This window comes from Micropterus salmoides, unplaced genomic scaffold (genome assembly GCF_014851395.1).
Source record: "Micropterus salmoides isolate LMB-PRFRI ecotype aquatic unplaced genomic scaffold, ASM1485139v1 Ms_hic_scaffold_2, whole genome shotgun sequence".
Classification (NCBI taxonomy): Eukaryota; Metazoa; Chordata; class Actinopteri; order Centrarchiformes; family Centrarchidae; genus Micropterus; species Micropterus salmoides.
In genome coordinates, this window is record NW_024041150.1 from 1,739,806 (window position 1) to 1,758,058 (window position 18,253).

Below are 18,253 nucleotides of genomic sequence, written 5' to 3' on the forward strand. Positions count from 1 at the left end.
TTATGCAGAGAGGCAGCTAGGCTCCTTTATATTTTAACAAAAATAACAAATATGCTTCTGACATTGCCTATCAATAATGCAAATTAAAGCTCTAAAACCCAGACACTCCTTTACGTATATATATATATAAATAAAATAAATAAGATACATAAAACTACAAGTGACCACTGGATTGTAAATATGTAAAGTATTTATAACTCATTGTATTCTACCCTCAAGTACCACCTTAGTTTAATTATTGTTATAAGTTTATATTTAAATATAAATTAGAAAAGTATCTTCAAAGATGAATTTGCTTATACTTCAGAATCAATGAAAGGCTGCATGCATAATAAACTATATATAAAATAAATAATAATAAAGTTTTTATTATACATTTGAGGTTTAATGTTTCTTTAGTCTCACTTTAATATCACAAAGAGAGTAGGGCAATTGGTCTTACTTATCCTCAGTACATAATGCAAGTGCAGTCAGTAATATTGAATGATATTGATTAATCATTAAATTAAGAGAGAAAATATAAATCATTAGGCATTGAGAAGCAATAAAAGGTAGTGTGTGTATATGAAAGAAAGAAGAACAAAGAGAGAGAGAGAGTAAATCGTTGGACACTCTGGATGCTTCTTTCTGTACAGAGACGATTTGTACAGAGATAGTACTTACTGGAACTCCCATCACTTGCACTGTCCTCTCATTGACAGACAATGACACTATCCTCGGTTGTCAACTGGTAAAGCTTTAGAAAAGGAGCATTAAAAAGCCATTTGGACAGGGCAATTTGAAGTCATTTTACTCCACTATCTCTCATCCAAAGGCTCCACCACAGAGGTCTACTGGCCATTAACACGTTTTCCACCTGCGTTCATTGCAAGTTGTCATAATAGTTTAACTCACTGGGGCTAGTATTAGGAGAGCTGTCATTAGATGAGACAGTTGCTTAAATCTCTAAAGTTATGCACGCGCACACACACACACCCTGATTTGAATCAAAAGTCTAACATATACTGTCATCTAAGGAACATTTAATATACACACATAAAAAATGTCACAAGGCAGCAACAACCAGATGCTCACAGCAGCTACACCTTTCTACATTTTGCAGCCTACACCAGCTGCAAGCAGTAGATGAAATGATATCAAAGTTTTACTGCTATTGTTTTAAGACGTTTAGTTGAGTCTTGGAATTTCCTGCCATTAGTAATGGTTAATGTGCATCCAGTGTCTGAGCAATGAAGTATTTTACAAACTGTGAATCCCTCCCTGTGCCTTATGTGGGAGGGACTAACATGCAAGAACAAAAAAAAGAGAGAAAGCAAGTAGTGTGCTACTGTGAGACGAGGCTGGAGAATTGCCTTGCCTTGTCTGCAACCCTTGCCCAGTTATTAATGACCTGTGACTGGAGGGTGGGTGCAAGCAGCGAGCATACCAGCCTGCACTGCTCTGGGATAATCTGCATCCCCCTGCCATATTCTTCACTAAGCACCAGCTGACAAGACCCATACTTCACTATAAATTGGGCCTTCCAGATCCATTAGGGTCTGTATGTGGGCACAGCCAAAAGTCTTGATCACATGCTCGATGGAAAACAGGACAATAAATATGAGGAAACAATGCCATGTTGTGTGGAATGAATGGCAAAGTTGTTTTTTTTCAATATTCAATCCAAAGGGTTTGCTATTCACTTGTGTAAGTATTTTCAGAAAGCCAAGTCACTCAGGGTTGCATGCCCGATGAATATCTGCAATTATAGTGAATTTCTGTTCTTGTCTTCTCTTTTCTGATCACTTGCTATTCCTGTCCTTAGCAATAAATGGTAGTAAATTGACCTCAGCAATCAGTATCAATGAAGCTCCACTGCAGTAGTTGCAGTGGGATGGCAGATGGCCACCCACCCTGAGTCTAGGTTCTACTCGAGGTTTCTGGCTGTGAAAAGGTAGTTTTTCCTTGCCACTGTCACCAAATGCTTGCTCTTAATGGGAATTGTTGGATGTTTGTAAATATCATCATTATCTTTATGAAAAGTACATTTAGACTTCTATCATGAATTGGTGCATGAATTGAATCAATGCACTGACAGAAAGCATGTGATTAAGGATGTGATTAACATTCAAAATCACAAATATTATCTGGAAAGAAATTCTTTTAGTATTCTAAATTCAATTCATTCATTTAGGGTGTTTATAATGATATGGTCACAGTGATGGAAAAAATACAATTAGGAATCCACACGTGAGCACATGTGGAACCAGCAGCACTGTGTGTCACCAGGAATAGCAGCCATGCTAATGCTGTTTAGTGACACTTCTGTGATTCTTGAAGTCAGTTACACAGGCCGTGTGCTCTAATACTCTGTGTCGCTGTTATACTGGGTATTGGTTGAGATGCAAGCGAACCAGGAGCGGCCCAGCTTGTCAGTGAGACACCTGCAGCTAATTAACCTCTGCCTATACGTGTGTTTCAATAGAAGCTGACAGGGGTATCAGTAGCAAGCTGCCAACGCCCCCTGCTGTGCAGCTGGAACCTGTAAATGCTGGGTGTAAATGACACTGCTACTTTCAGCCCTGAAAGAGAAAACTGTAATTAGCCTGTGGACAAGTGAACTGTTCTAAAAGAGGCCCACACTGATTCTTGCAGTCTCTCAGCAGTCATGTGCAGCCCAGTAAATGTATACACAAAGAGCACCTTTCTTCATCGTTTAAAGTCTAAACCACAGTAAAAGTTGAATGGATAAATACATGTCTGGATAAAAAAAAACTCCACTGGCAACAGTACTACATCACCTGCAGCAAGCAAAACCATCAGACAGTGTGTCTACTGCCACCATCTACAGTAGCAATATTCTACTCTCTTCCAATCTTCCCTAGCTCTCCCTACTGAAGAAGTGCAACTGGGGAAGTACATCCATAAAATGAAGAATGTGATCTTGTGAGGAAATTTTGTGAGGCAAACCAGCCTCAGAAATTTTTCTGCAATTTAGAACCAACACAAATTTTATGCTCTATTACTATGCTTTGGTCACTGCAGCCCCCAGGACAGTCAGTAATGTTTACATCTGCCCTTGCTGGACACAGCTGAGACCAGATTATGACATTTGTCAGAGGCAGCTACCTTGTTCCGTCTCCCCTGTTCTTGGTTTCTCTCATTTCTAGTATTTTCTGCATGTACCATATTGTCTTTCCTTTCCTATATATCTTCTCTTTCACTCTCGCATGCACTTCAGTCTCAGATGGGACTGAGGATAAAGCTGTGGTAGCCCTGCTGAGAGACTATAGCAGCCCCTCCTGTACTTTCTTTGTGTTTGAGTCTTAAGTCTTGTTGATGTTGCAAGCTGTCGTCCTTTTTCACAAGAGACATTTGACTTGTCTCAGCAGGAGAAGTACAGGTGGAACCAACAACAATGATGAAAACATTTAGGTGTCCCAGTGCATGCAATGCATTATGCACTATGTTATTAATTACACCTGTGCTTTTGATTGCTGTGACACGACCAAATGCGTATACATTATATAACTGCTACCTCAAGCTACTGCTACCAATAGGTCCACTTGATGAGATACAGCTCCTCTAGCAATCAAGAAGTCATAAAAAATAATGTAAAAGTTAAACTTTTGGTGCCATGCCAATGTGAAGTTATGTAGACTTATAGGAGACTTCCCATACCATTAGATTTGTATGAACATTACACCTTTCCTGTGTTAATTATTTCATGAACAGTAAAACATTCTGTATGTTAGGGAAATTAACTTTATGTCTCTGTGCCTGGTTTTCGTACATGAAAGCGCAGGGCAAATTTGCTCTGCGCCTTTATTAAAATTTGCATTTACCATCTGTGTGTTATTTGAGTGTGATTTACCACAGATTAACAGCAGCTCACTGGATTATGTTACTTATGTTACTAATTGTAATCCAGTACAGCGATATGCATGCAAGCACAAAAAAATAGACGTCTAGTGAGAGAGGAGAGGGTGAACACTATTAATGTGTACGATGAATTCTTTTCATCTGGTTTCAAAGAGACCTGCCGTCAAAGAGACTTCTTTTGTTGTTTTTAATGGATAGTCTAGATGTGAATGTTGCCATTTCCTTCACCTTGGACAGACGCCAATTAAACTAAAAGTAGTCTGTGCCTCTGCAGCTAGAGCTTCATACAAAGCAAGCAATATTATTTATAATATTATAAAGTACAAAATACAAAATCTTGATCTAGGGTTGAAAGGGATTCAATCTGCTTCCAGTGATTGTTAGGCATTAAAGAAACTCACATCTTTCACATCTTAAGAGCCAGACTAGCTCAGACGTTCTTTGGCTTTGGTTTCCTAAGGATGTCAAGCACGCAGACTTATAAGTCAGTATAAGAAGGAGGCCTGATACCAGATACTTCTGAGTGTTAAGCCAGCTCTTTTTCTCTTCGTCTTTCAGATGGTGTGAATTCAACAAGATGTCTGCTGAGACAATCACTTCCCAACACTGTGTGGGAATGTCAGGATGGAGAGGCAACCATGCAGAAACAGAAATGCATAAATGTAGAGGGTCTGCCCTCAACAACACACACAGAAACAAACATGCACTTAAAGAAATGTGCCAGCATGACTTGAGGAATATAATCCAAGGACATTTAATAGTAGAGCTCTGTAGCTGCAACTGCACAGCTTTCTAACCGATTTTATGTCAAATGCAAAAAGGTGTGTATGTGACCTACAATATTTCTTAATCTACAGCTACTGATCTATACAACCTACTGTAATTATATGGGTGCTATTTTAAAAAAAGTGCTGGAAAGGTATTTTAAATGTCCTTTTTCATCAATAAATCCTCCATGTGCAAGATGGAGGATTTAAAAATGTCTGACCTGGCTTTCCTAGTGGCAGTTAAAAAAACACACTGGTTGGGGAACTAGCTAGCTTAGACCTTGTCACAGCAAGCCAGAGTTCGAGTCCAGCCCTTTGCTGCACGTTGTCCCCTCTCTCTCTCCCCCACATTTCCTGTCACTCTCCAGCTGTGCTATGATTAAAGGCTAAAAAGCCCTAAAAACTATTTTTAAAAAACAAAACACATTTGTAGATAGCAAAATAAGTAAAGTCTTAATAGGCAGATACTTGTCTTGTGTTTTTGGAGAGTTTGGGGAGTTTGAGCCTGTTTTCTGTTTGACTTTGCTAAATAATGAATAAAGATAGATACTACTACATAAAAGTCTGACACTATTGATTCCCAAATTGTCTAAATGTCAGTGTCACCTACAGAGCATTAACCCTGGAGCTGGAGTTGTTGACCTTTTTGCCCAAGGACACTTTGGTGTTCATTTAAACCAAAGAACTCACAAAAGAAATCCTTTTACTCAACTGAATAATATTCTATTGTTAGCATTTATGCAAGGCTCAAGCAAAAATGGAAGTATTTTCACAGTTGTGAATAATCAACCACATGTTCACTAGAGCATCAGTGTAACATCCAATCCAAGGTGACTTGCATTGCCCTTGCTTCAACAGTTGGCTCATGATAAAAGCATAAAGCTTAAAGTAATCACACATTTTATGCTTCCTTCATATCTTAAGGATTGAAACATGCATACAACGTGAAACACATGGTTGTATTCTGTGGGAAATTGGACTTGCATGGTTACTGCAATGTTATCATCTGTGGTGCACACAAACCTGCCAAGCATGAAATCAGATCTCATAAAGATAGTGTGAATTAAATTTGTCTTCAGATTTAAATCTCCAAATCTCTCTTTCTCTGTGTCTATGGGGTGTGATATGATGCATGTACTGTACTGTAGATGAAAATATGCTGATTCTGACTCTGCCTTGCAGCACAGTAAAACTAGACTGTCTCAATGCCCAGGCCAAGACAATGAATGCAAAAGGGCTATGTAGACAATAAAAGTAGTAAAGAAAGAGATTGAGGTAGGACAGAGAAGAGAAGGAGCACTATTCAAAGAGAATGTATTTAGAGTCTAGTTTACGCCCTGAATACTTCATTATCCTGCGCAAGTTCTTCCGAATGGGTAATGCCAATCAACAACCTCCCAGTTTGAACAACAAAAGATGCCTCGACAACAAAAGCGGTTTGAACTCAATTTGACATACTGTATGTAAGGATGACAACAAAAACCCTTTGTTGCAGTATGACAGATTCAGGGGAAACCTAAACAAATCTTTGATCTCAAACAAATCCCATCAAGCGAGTTACATTAGGTAACAAACTCAGTGTTGAGCCTTGTCAGCATTTTGAGAACTAAATGCACATCAGTGAGTCATGTGTAACCCCTGAGATATTCTGTGTGCTGGTGGCAAGTTAGTTTTCAGAGAAGAGAGTTTAAAATCTTTGTGATTGTTGTTGAAGACCGTGTTAAGTTTGGTTCCTACAGTACATAGCTCCATCATAGTCCTTTTAACCCTTACGAACCAGAATATGATGGAAAAGTTTCAAGCTGGCCACACACTGAGTTTTATTAACTCCAAAAATAATTTGTATTGATAAAAAGTTTGTCAGGCTTCATCGCATGTCTGACAAGTACCTTGTGGTGGAAATGTTGCATCAATAAAAATTATTTTCGGATCTCGCAAAATTCACTGTGTGGACAACATCTCCTTTTTCCTTTGTGTGGACATCTAATTTTCAAGGTCTGAATTGCTTAAAGGGGACATATTATGCTTTTCCATATTTTCTGGCATATCTGTGATGTTACAATGTCAGGTGTTCATGTTAAACATGGCCAAACCTTCAAATAATGAGGTATAAGTATTGTGAGCCAAAACCCTGTTCTGAATGCTCACAATCAACAGTTTTTTCAACTAACGGCTCAGTATGATGTCATAGAGCCAATTTTCCATATAACGTAATTTGCTCCAGGCACAATATGTCGGCCACACCCACAAAGTAAGGCACAGCCCCATCCTTCTAAACTGGCAAACATGCTTCAGGGTCTTGGCCAATCAGAAGACAGTGGTCTTGGGAGGGGGGACTGAAGCATTTCCAGCTTGTTACAGACAGTGGTTGAAATGAGGGACTGCATGAAGTGCCAGTATAAGATTGTTTTTTTGTTTTGTTTTTATAACTTTGAATCATGCAAAGTTAACATAGAGGAGTCACGGAACCACAATATAGGCCTGGAAATGCAGTACAGTAGGTCCTCTTTAAATCGTCAAGCAAATAGGCAAAATGTGAGAGTGTGAGAATTTATATATATAAAGTATACTGTATATAATTGTAAAGTGAACATGGGAACTTTGGGTTTTGGGCTGTTAGTCTGACAAAACAAGAATTCTGAACTTTTTCGCTCTCAGAACTTGTGATTCCACCATTTTTTTTTGATATTCTAAAGCCTAAATTATTAATTGTTTTATTCATTAGCTGCTGCCCTATTATAGAGCGTGATTTTCCTTCCTTCCCTTCTTTCCTGAATGTGTCTGTTAAATGCTTAATGTGCAGTAATCATATCTGGCATGTGTATTGTATTTCATTATTGATCTTGGAGCCTTTCAATACTGTATGTAAAGCCATTTCTTTGTAAAACCGTGTTTTGAATTGTCTAAAATATAGGGTGTGATACTCCTTGTTTTATTCAGAAGTCAAATTTCTCTCTCTCTGCTTGCCTTGTGTCTCACTCTCATTGTTTTTTGTAAAGCCATTGGAGTCATGACTCTCCTTTTGTCCTCTGGGACTCTGAGACAGTGTGATAGCCCAACTCAGAAGATGTGTCCACTTTCATCCAGCCTCTCTCCTCCTCGCTCGTGCCCTTCCTTCCCTTCCGTCGAGACTGCTGCGTGCCAGAGGTCCTTGGCAGCCTTTGTCTGCCCTGCTGGTGAACCTTTTTAGCTGGCACAATTCAAGCCTCAGCCCATCTGAGGCCCGTGCCACTTAGTGTTAGGAGATGAGTTGGACGGAGAACCATAGGCTGGGGAGAAGGGATGAGATCTGACGCTTGGACAAGATGCGTGTTGAGGAAAGGATGGCACGGAGGAGGTCAGTAGGAGACAGAATGGGGCGAGAGGGGGCCGTCAGGAGGGAAATTTGGAAGAGGAAACAAGCATGTCAACACCGAGGCAAGCACGAGACACAAAGGTAACCCGGGAAATTAGGATTTGATGAGCTGCGAGCAAAGGAGTCAAGGAGAGTGATGCTATGACAAGATTATCTGAGGGGAAGGAAAGAAGATGGAGGCCACATTCTGCCACTCTTCTTTTCCAATATTGCACTTACCAACTTTTTGAAGCAGGAAGAAGTTGAACAAAATGGGAAAAAAGGAAGAAAGAAAACGGTGGCGTTACTTAAATCTGTAGGCTAAATGACATTGTGTTTGTAGCAGAGAACAGAAAACAGGGACTTGTCAGAAATAAAGAAGGTAGTTGAGAGAGGGCTCAAAGCCAGTGAGAAGAATGCCCTGAAAGATCGATTCTTACTATTAGAAAATGAATTGAGGATAGAGATTTGGCAGAGAGTTAGAGAAAGTTGCAAAGAATAGATGAATGAGATCAGAAATGAATGAGGGAAAGTGGTGTGAGTTAAAGCTGATACAAATAGAAAGGTGTAGGGGATGAGGGTTCAGCTGGGATGCCAAACAGACTATTTTTTTTCGTAGTGCCTCCAAAATTTCCCCATTCCTCAGTAATGACTTGGTAACTCCCAGACAATGTATATGGAAATTCACTTGGAGGAGTTACCAATTAATTGATTGATAATCTAACTCATTTAGGCAAGAAAACCAATTTGAGGTTATGGTTTGGTACTTGGCTTGTTAGAGAACAACTTTGTTCCTGATGTTGAATCTCAGTTCTCTTCACCTTGAAATTACATGGAACATTGTAAATCATTTAAGTTGTTACAAACTGATCCTAGAGCTTATTTTTTATAAAACACAGAGACAGCCAGGACATACAGCTATTTTCTATCATTTCCAAGGCAGAACCTGTGTCACTCGCAGTTGTTATGCACCTTTTAAAGTCAACCATAACTCTACAGTGCTGCTGTTGGTTAAAAACTGCTGCACTTATTCAATGCAAAACATTTCTTTTACATGTCTGTAATCCTAGGAATTTCATAGGAGGTTTCCTAGAAAGATTAGTTCATAGGCAATTGTTGATTTCTAGAGGAATTTCCAAGAACTGTTCCTTTATCATTGGATATGTTGACTTGTATGCTTGCCTATAAAAACACAGTTTAACATTATTAGTTGTACTAATATGTACTGACAAAGGACATTCTAGGTTATACTTGAAATCAAGTGTGAGCACACCAAATGAAAAGTGTCTCCATTTTGTGCTTGTCAGGTCAAAGCTTTGAAGGAATGACCATTACACGGAGAAGACAATGGCTAAGGATTCTTCACAATGACCAACAGATACAGTAGCAACACATTCAACGACTGTTTTCGTGTGACATTTGACAAATTGTTTAAGTGATTAGGATGGTAACAGTTCTTAGCTGGTTCAGGTCAGTAGGTTTGGTGTACAAACAAAGCAATGGGTGCCACTTCAGTGAACACCAATGTTGTTCTAACAAGGACAATTACCCTAATACTTGCTTGGAAGTAAAAACCTCATTAAAGAGACTTAATTAATGATCTGGAAAGTAAAGGATATTAACAAAGAGCAAACAGCGTTGTTGCATTTGCCACATTTAATCTACATGTCTCATTTAAGGTCTCATGCAATCTCACAGTCTCCCATGCAATTTCATGACAAATTTTAATTTTGTAATATTTCCTCTGAAAGTTTACATTGTTACATTGGACAATTATTAGGTAGAAATCCCTAAAGGCACAGGAGTGTCCTTTTAAGGTAAATGGTGCTATTAAAGAATGCACCTTGTTGTCTTGAAAAGTCGCAGATATGCTATTGTACTGCCATAACGTTAGTGGTCCAGTGACAAGGTTGCATATTTTGTGGAATAAGCTGAGAGGAACGGGGAAATTAATATGGCATAGATAGCAAGTGGTAAGGACACTTGGAGCAATTTGTGTTATTTCCTCAGCTACAGTATATGACATTGAGAGGACCATGTCTTTGGGAGATAAGGAAATGGAAGAAGTGACATTAGTCTGCAAAGGAGAAGGTATTTAAGAAGGCAGGGAATAGAAGAGAAATTGATGAAAAGGTTGTATGAGGACAAATTATAAAACAGAGGAGAATATAAAAGAAGGCAGAAAAGCTAAGGTTACAAAGCTGTAAACCGTAAGAAAACTTTACTGATGATTGTTTGGAATCATTAGAAATTTTGCAGAATATTTTGCTTTCTTTCATTTTAGCATTTCTGAAGAAGTACCACGAATACTTCTTGGGGAATATGCAATTCTAACTGTAAAATGGTTTCTATTTATATTGCCTGGTTGAGTGCTACTATAATAGTTGGCAGGCTAATATTATTATATTACTCTGTCTTCTAGGATGTTTGCACGGCAGAGCTGAGGAGTTGGCAGTAAGAACACGTACCGCAAACGTTGATATAAGGTTTTGAACATTTGATTTTCCCTACTGCTTTATTAATGTGGATGAGAACTCTTAAGAGTAAATGTTCCTCTAGTTGAACCTCATTAGAATGATCTAAGATATATAACCCCCTCCTTCTCCCTCATATTGATTTTATGTGTTTAAATTAGATTCATGGTCTAATGATAGATGTTGGCGCATTGGAAACATTGAAGTAAAAAATGTGGAAACTTACTTGGGTCAGACAGGATGGAGTCTGTCTTGGGCAGAAACTGGTCACAGCGGATTCCCTGGTAACCTTCTCGACACCTGGTTGAGAAACAAAAGAAATACAAAAGCAGTCAATGAGTAAGGTAGATTGAACAAGGAACCAATTCCACTGCAACTGATGTAAATGCAAGAGATGCACACACTTTTCCTCTTCATGTTTTGAGACAAATTTAGGGAAAGCTCAGTCCTTGAGGAACTGAGCAGAACGGCAAGAAAGTGCAAAGTGAGGCAAGCTGACAGGACGTAATTAATAATGTGGCTGAAACCTGCAATGAGGAAATATTTTCTTGAAGAAGACATCTGTCTTTTCAGCCAAAATTGTAAATTGGGGCTGCAGCAGAAAAGGAGGTTCCAGTCCTCATTAAGTAAGACCCTATAACCTTTCCGGTTCCTTGCTTGGTCATAGAAAATCTTCAGAGAACACGCCAATAATGATGAATCGGCCGTAAGGATGTTTTTTCTTCATGCTCTTAACCTCTACAAGCCACCAAGAGGAAGAAATTCTGATGATGACCGCTCAATTAATTGACGACACATTTCATGGTGTCTGGATAGTCCTCAAATCTTCAAGGAATTTTAACTGTTAAATTTGACTGACACATTTGTGAGAGTGCCAGTCAGGCAATGATCATTAAGCAGCTAATGAATTCTGAAATGTGCTTTGGCGGCTCATCAGATCATGTCCTAGGAACAGGCTATGCATTGCAAAGATGTGTTTTTAATTAATTTCAGCTCAATAAATATATCCTTATCAACACATAAGTGTACAGAACACAGAGACAGCACAGAGGCTAAAATGCCAGTATGCAGTATAAAGCCTACTTTGGTGCCTGGATATCAATTTTTGCCTCTGGCCATTTGTACCATTCTTGCTGTTCTGTATTCTCTGTCCCTCTTGAGGAAAATGTAAGTCTCATAGATGCAAATAAAATATAAAATTCAGCAACATAAGTAGTTTGTGCTTCCCCATCTAAGTTTGAACTTACTATATCTATTCAATCTATCATTCGGTCACTTTCGCAACTATTCTGTTTCACTAAGTCTCAATTTTCTCTTCTACCCAACCTGCATCCCAATTCCTCCCCCTGTTTACCCCTGTGGCTTTTTTCATTGACACTCTGGACACACTGGAATTAATCTGTATCTGCTCTGACAAGTGGACAGCAGAGCAAATATACATATCCCAACGGTCCCTGCTTTTGGAAGCCAGCAGCTGAGAGAACATCTACATCCACCCAGACAAAACACTGGAGCTGTGCATAGAGATCAAGCTTACAAAATAATGTAGTGTGACATATCAAAGATTTTGCTCTGTGCAGAATGATAATGGCTACCCTCTTTTTGTCTTTGATCTATGGTGAGTGATTTTCAATTATTAAATGAGCTGCAGTAGGAGGGGAAAGATGCACTTGACTGTGTATGTCAGTGGTATGCTTAAAGAGCATCTTCAGTGTTGGGAGGGAAAGGGGGCAAATATGGTGAGACGTACGGTGAAAAAAAGTTTGTTTTGACACTGAATTGAATCTTCTCTGATATTTCATTTATATGTTCAAAGTGTCAAACTTAATTTAGCTTAAAAATGCGGCCCTGTGTCCAAACTCCACATTATGTACTAATTTAAATAAGGTTCAGAGGGCAGTGTGTTCACAGTGGAATTTTTTCTTCAAAAATGCTTTATTTTTGAGTGCGCTATGTTGCACAGAACACTATTGTTCCACATTGAAATGCACAAAGAAAATGAAGGATCTACTCACAGCTGCAGCACTTTAAAAGAAATTGATTTTGTGAGACAGATCCAGAAATATTCCTCTAATAAAGGAAGGAATCTGTATGTGTGTCTGTGTGTTTGTATTATGTCAGGAACCATCGATCCAGTCGATTTGAAACGTGGCAGAGGTGTGTTGCTTTGGACTCAGTGTCGCAGTGTCGCGTTGGGTGCCATTTGAACACGCAACAAGTTAAGAATGAATAAACATACTAGAGAACAGCGCTGAGCGGAGCTCTGCAGCAGCGAAGGCCAGGAGAGCTCGCAGAGCTGCTGGCACTGGCAGGGATTATGCTACTCCGCTCTGCAGCAGAAAGGATGGGGTAGGCTCTAAGGGACGGAGCTTATATGCTCTGATGTGTGAATTGTTGGAATGGAGTTAATGTCATCATGCAGGTTTGATATATGTTAGAAACTAATGTATTAAAACCGAGTGGTAAGGGTTATGTGAAGTTCTAAGGAAGCGCTGAATATCTAGCATTATCTCCGCCATTGTCATGTTGTGTCAGTGTTATTAATGCTGTTGGTCAGGGGTTAGAGGCAAATAAGTTTGGCATTGGGCCATTTTAAAAAAAAAACATTAGATAGTGGGCCACAACATAACAAATGATATTTTCACATCAACTGTTTGTTACCGGGTTAGCTCAGTCAGTAGTGTACAAGCCCTACAACTCAAGGGTTATGTGTTTGCTCCCCCCCTTGCAGGAACATTCCCCCGCCTCAATTCAAAATAATTAATAATAACTCAAAAATTTGTTTACGTGAGTAACTGTTGCTGTTGATGTAATTTGGCCTGCGGGCCACCTCTTGCGGACCATCACTGTAGATGAAATCAATGTGAGACGTGCATTTTGAACAAAAAGCGCACGGAGGCATCACATTGTGAATGGGACCTGCACTAGTATTAGGGGGCTTTCACACCTGAAAGTACGCTCCAAGGTCCGAACCAGAGTTCATTATTTGATACATTCGGTTAGTTTTGGACTTTACATAACTGGACTTGCATCATTATCCATGTGGGCTGCGTCTCCCTATACCTACTTGATACTGATTGGTTGAACAGTTCCATGGGGAGCTTTGACCAGAATGAATGAGGGAGGAATGTACAAATGTAGAGATGTCGTTGCCACTATATTGCTATTATTACGACATTAGTCTACTACCTGCAGCACCAACTTAACTCGTAACACATTCTCATATTAGTGTGTCAATTACTGACACTTTGAGACAGGCTCGTTCAAATAAATGTTTAAATAAAAATAATAAAAAATAAATTCACCTTCGTCGTGCGAACATTAGGCCTATATCGTCGGCGATGTTTTGGCATATCATCGGCAGGAAAGGGGGAGAAGACTGCAATCAATCCCTCTGCACCTCCGTTTGAGGAGAGACCATAATTGTGTCATTTTTTCAGTGCATTTCTCCATGCATTTGTTTGTTTCGGGTTTACACAAACAAATAGTCTGAAAGTCCGAACCACTCAAAAACTGCTTTCACACTAGAAATGAACCAAACCATAGTTCAGTTTGATCCGGACTGAGACTTGGAAAATCACTTTTTTTCTGACCTGATTTTGGTGCGGACCGTTGTCTAGGGAAGGTTTCACACTTATAATTTTGGTTCGGATCAAACTGAAAAGCCCAAAAGTCCGGACCAAACAAGGTAGGTGTGAAAGCCCCCTTAAGAAAAACATTTGTATCTCTTTTGTATCAACAACAACAACAACAATAGAACTATGACAACGACTATTTGATACATACATTATACAATGAGTATGAAGTGGTGGTGATGGCGCATAGATAAGATGCTTGTCTTTGGTGTGGGAGACCTGGGTTCAATATCCACTGTGAGACATCCACCATTGTGTCCCTGAGCAAGACACTTAACCCCTTGTTGCTCCAGAGGCGTGCGACCTCTGACATGTATAGCAATTGTAAGTTGCTTTGGATAAAAGCGTCAGATAAATGTAAGTATGGAATTGGACCACAGAGATATATATAAATGTCACAGTAGGAAAGGCACAGGTGTAAATATTACATTCAATGATGGCTAATTTCCAATTAGCTGCCTAGGATTAAGAGTATTTGTATAGGCTTCACGACAGAAATTTCAGCATGTCTTAGAAGGGACAGCACAGATACAACAAAACAACTACATCCCGTTTAGGCTGAGCTAGTTCCAGGGTCCAGGTGGTATTGTGAATGCTGGCTCACTGGTTGCTGGCTTACTTGATGGAACTTAGCCATCTTTAAAGAAATTTGTTTCACCTTTGCTTTTCCTCCTATGACAAGTCAAAAAGTTGTGAAAAAGGTCTCTTGTGTATACTTGCTGACTGTCGCTAGCATGGCATACGTTTTGTACGTTCGAGCCATCGTTAGTGTTATTAGTAACACCTGTGTACAAGTTAGAATGTCTGCTGTGAAAAGGTCTATGCTATATTTATAACCATTCTACAGGTTGACTAACACTACAGGTGAATTAGCATTCAGTGGTAAAATGAAATTAGTTCTGCACTGTAGTTTAATTGCAGTCTGAATTCAAATCGGATCTTAAAGCCAGATGTCAACATTGTATTTACTAGAGAACAAGTCAGAACTTGTAAAGAATGGTAATCACAGGAACCCAACGGCATACTTTCTTAGTATGTGGTTTACTACTACTACTGTTTAAGTTTTTTTCTTGTCACATTCATCTCACCTTGATGACAGACCATGCTGTTAAGGAGGCCCCAACAATCTCATCATTTGTCAAGTTTGTTGTTCTTAGCTTTTACTGGTGAAACGTGTGATGCCAAATATGTGTTGTGTGGGAGTGGGAGAAGCAAAAAAAACAACAACCCACAAACATTTACAGAGGCTTTGTTCTAAAGACGTGATTTGAATCACATTTCAAAACTCCAGTGAATGTTGCAACAGTATTTCGTGTTCAGACTTCAGTTTTCTAATCAAAAACTTCAATTCGGGATCAAAGTCTAACATGTCAACAGGTCACTTTAAAAACAGATGGACTTTTCTTTGTGCCATATATGTGGTAATTTAACATCTCTCCATGCCATTTTGACCTAAGCTGACTAAACTTTGACAGGAGGCAATCTTTGTCGTACCAAGTGGAAGGGAGGAAGATAATTAAAAGAACAGAGGTTTAACATGGTGACATTGTCTGTGTGCCATGCTCATTAGGGGACTGTGGGAGTGAGGAGAAGCATACAACACACATTCACTGGTGATTAAATTGAAGAGTGGGGCATAAAAAAAATACAACACAATAGAACTTCGCACATTTGCATAGACATAGCTTCCCTGTTGAGTGGCCATGCAGAATAAGAAGTTATTGTATCCCATAAACTCTCATTTTTTTGGTCTATGTGTTCCCAGCCGAGATCAAAACACATTGGAGTGTTGCTTCATAAAGCTCGGAGGAGTGAATCTAAGAATGGATGAGAGACAGTCGGAGGGTATTGAAGAGTTGCATGCCTTCTGGTTAGCACAATAGTCATTCATATAAAGAAGACAGTAAGAGATTGAATGTGCATGCGTGTGTGTGGACACGCACGTGTGTGAATCTCTCACAAATGTATAAAGCAGTAATGTAATATGTGTAATGTGTAATTGCCATGTAATTACTCTGTGATGTAAACTTAATATTACGGTTAAAGTTTCACTTATGACTATTGTGGCACACCCAGATTCTGGGTATTTGATACTAAAACTGAAGCAAAAAAACCCCAAAACACCAACTGCCTATCAACAAATAACTTAAAGATATTTTAGTTTAATTCAGGTTTACCCAGTTTTATTCAACTTCTGCCACATGTGGTCATCAGAAAGTCCACCACTGAGTGTGTTCCCATTCACACACAGTCATTCATTTTGCAGTGACGTTAACCTAATATTTCAGCTAATAATCTTGTTGAGTTGCATTCATTCTCCCTGAAAAGATCATATCAAAACTGAAGCAAATATACATTTAGCTGATACTTTTATCCATAGCGACTTACAATTGCTATATATATGTCAGAGGTCGCACGCCTCTGGAGCAACAAGGGGTTAAGTGTTCAGGGACACACTGGTGGATGTGTCACAGTGGAGAGTTAAACACAGGTCTCCCACACCGAAGGCATGCATCTTATCCATATCCCCAGCCCCAGCCCCAGATACTTATTTTATAAACTTATTTTTTATAGAACAGGGTAAACTAGGAGAGCATTTTTTGGTTTTATTTAGCCTTGCTCTCTTTTTCTGGACACTCACACAGTAACATTCACACTTTGAAGCTACACGGGAGCACTACAGCAGCTCCAGTTGGGGTGAAGAGTGCTTTGCTCAAGGACGCCTCTGGGATTTATCCTGCAAATGTGGGATTTGAACTGGCTTAAGGCTACAAATTATACATGCTGCAATCTGTAACTTTAAAAGCACTACTTGAAAGTTTGGTCAAATGTCTGGTTAAAACGTTTACACTAATATCTCCTCAACAGTTCTAACACAGAGATCTGTGGGATATCTTGATCTTGATGCCTAAAAAGCCCCGGCAACATATTAGAAGTATCTATAGGACACTGCCCTCATGTTAAATTGCATGACAGACCATCAGCATGCTCTGCAGGGCTGTACACCCCTGTTATTTACAAAATTTTTCCAATACAAAAAGACTGAAAACATGGCAAATGAAGATAGATTTCTGAAATGTTCTTCTGTGTAACACAATTGTTATACTGCTTTTACTGGGTTGATACGAGACAGAGAAGATTAATCGTGCACAGTGATTCCCCCCTCTGATAATAAAGATGTGATACAAATAAAATAATGACACCATTTGCAGTGTCAAACATCAAAAGAAATAGTAGAGACCCAAACAACTGCCTCCCTCTTCTTGGCAGGGTGGCTATTTAGACCAATTTAATACAGTGCAGCCACACAGCAGCGTGAGGCTCAACAGTCTATTAAAAGAAAATATGCCACAGTGCATTGGTCAGACTGTGACAGGTTCGTTCAATGATCTTCACATCGTGGGCCATTTTCTCGGCATGAAATTCATTTTCGGGTAAAAATGGCCAATACACTTCTAGTAAACTGACCAACAAATAACAGGAAATAGCTGAGGAGAAGTGTTGTTTCTGTCATGGTTGGAGCCTGACTTTACAACAATCTGCTCAGTAAGGATTTCAGAAGGTAAAAATCACTAACACTCACACACACACACACACACACAGCCACAAAATAAATGGTTCATGCATTCCAATCTTAATTTGGAAAATATTAAAAGCTTTTTCCATAATGCTTTTCTACCTTATCTTACTCACTGTTCTAAGCTTGCCCTGAAGAGGTATTAATTGTTTTAGGTATGGACCCTTTCCAACAATGTTGCCACATCACTCTCTCAACATGTTGACATTCAGTTATTTATTATTTTGTGAAGATGAAATGTGAGCAATTATGTGAAATTTCTTATACTGATACAAATTCTTAGCAAAAGAGAGAGGCAGACATGGTTCTACTCAATTGAAAAGTTTACAGGGGGCTTATAGCATCAATTAACCAACTAGAGAAAGTTCATTTAACATAGAGTTTTCATGATTTAACAAGGCACTATCATTGCTAGATTCACGCAGGTGCTGAGAACCTTCTTCACCAAGTTTTGGATGCAATAATGAAAAACATAAACATTATGTCCTATGCACAACGGACAAGAACAGGTGTAACAGATATTCTTTCATTGTGTTATTTGTAATTAGGTTTTCAGTCTGGATAATGACGATTTAAAAAACGTTTGTAACCGTGGGTACTCAATG

The 18,253-nt window shown here is 39.1% G+C and overlaps 1 protein-coding gene across 2 annotated transcripts in view; it reads right to left on the reverse strand.

Annotated features, from left to right (window-relative positions):
• LOC119913368 (pro-neuregulin-3, membrane-bound isoform) overlaps positions 1 to 18,253 on the reverse strand; it is a 359,981-nt gene that overhangs the window by 51,031 nt on the left and 290,697 nt on the right. The window contains exons 3-4 of one of the 2 annotated variants that reach the window (XM_038732781.1): positions 10,663 to 10,736; positions 8,203 to 8,205 (exon numbers count right to left, since the gene is read on the reverse strand). In XM_038732781.1, coding sequence (XP_038588709.1) covers positions 8,203 to 8,205; positions 10,663 to 10,736 — 77 coding nt within the window. The remainder of the gene's footprint in view (positions 1 to 8,202; positions 8,206 to 10,662; positions 10,737 to 18,253) is intronic. The other variant, XM_038732782.1, reaches the window with a different exon arrangement.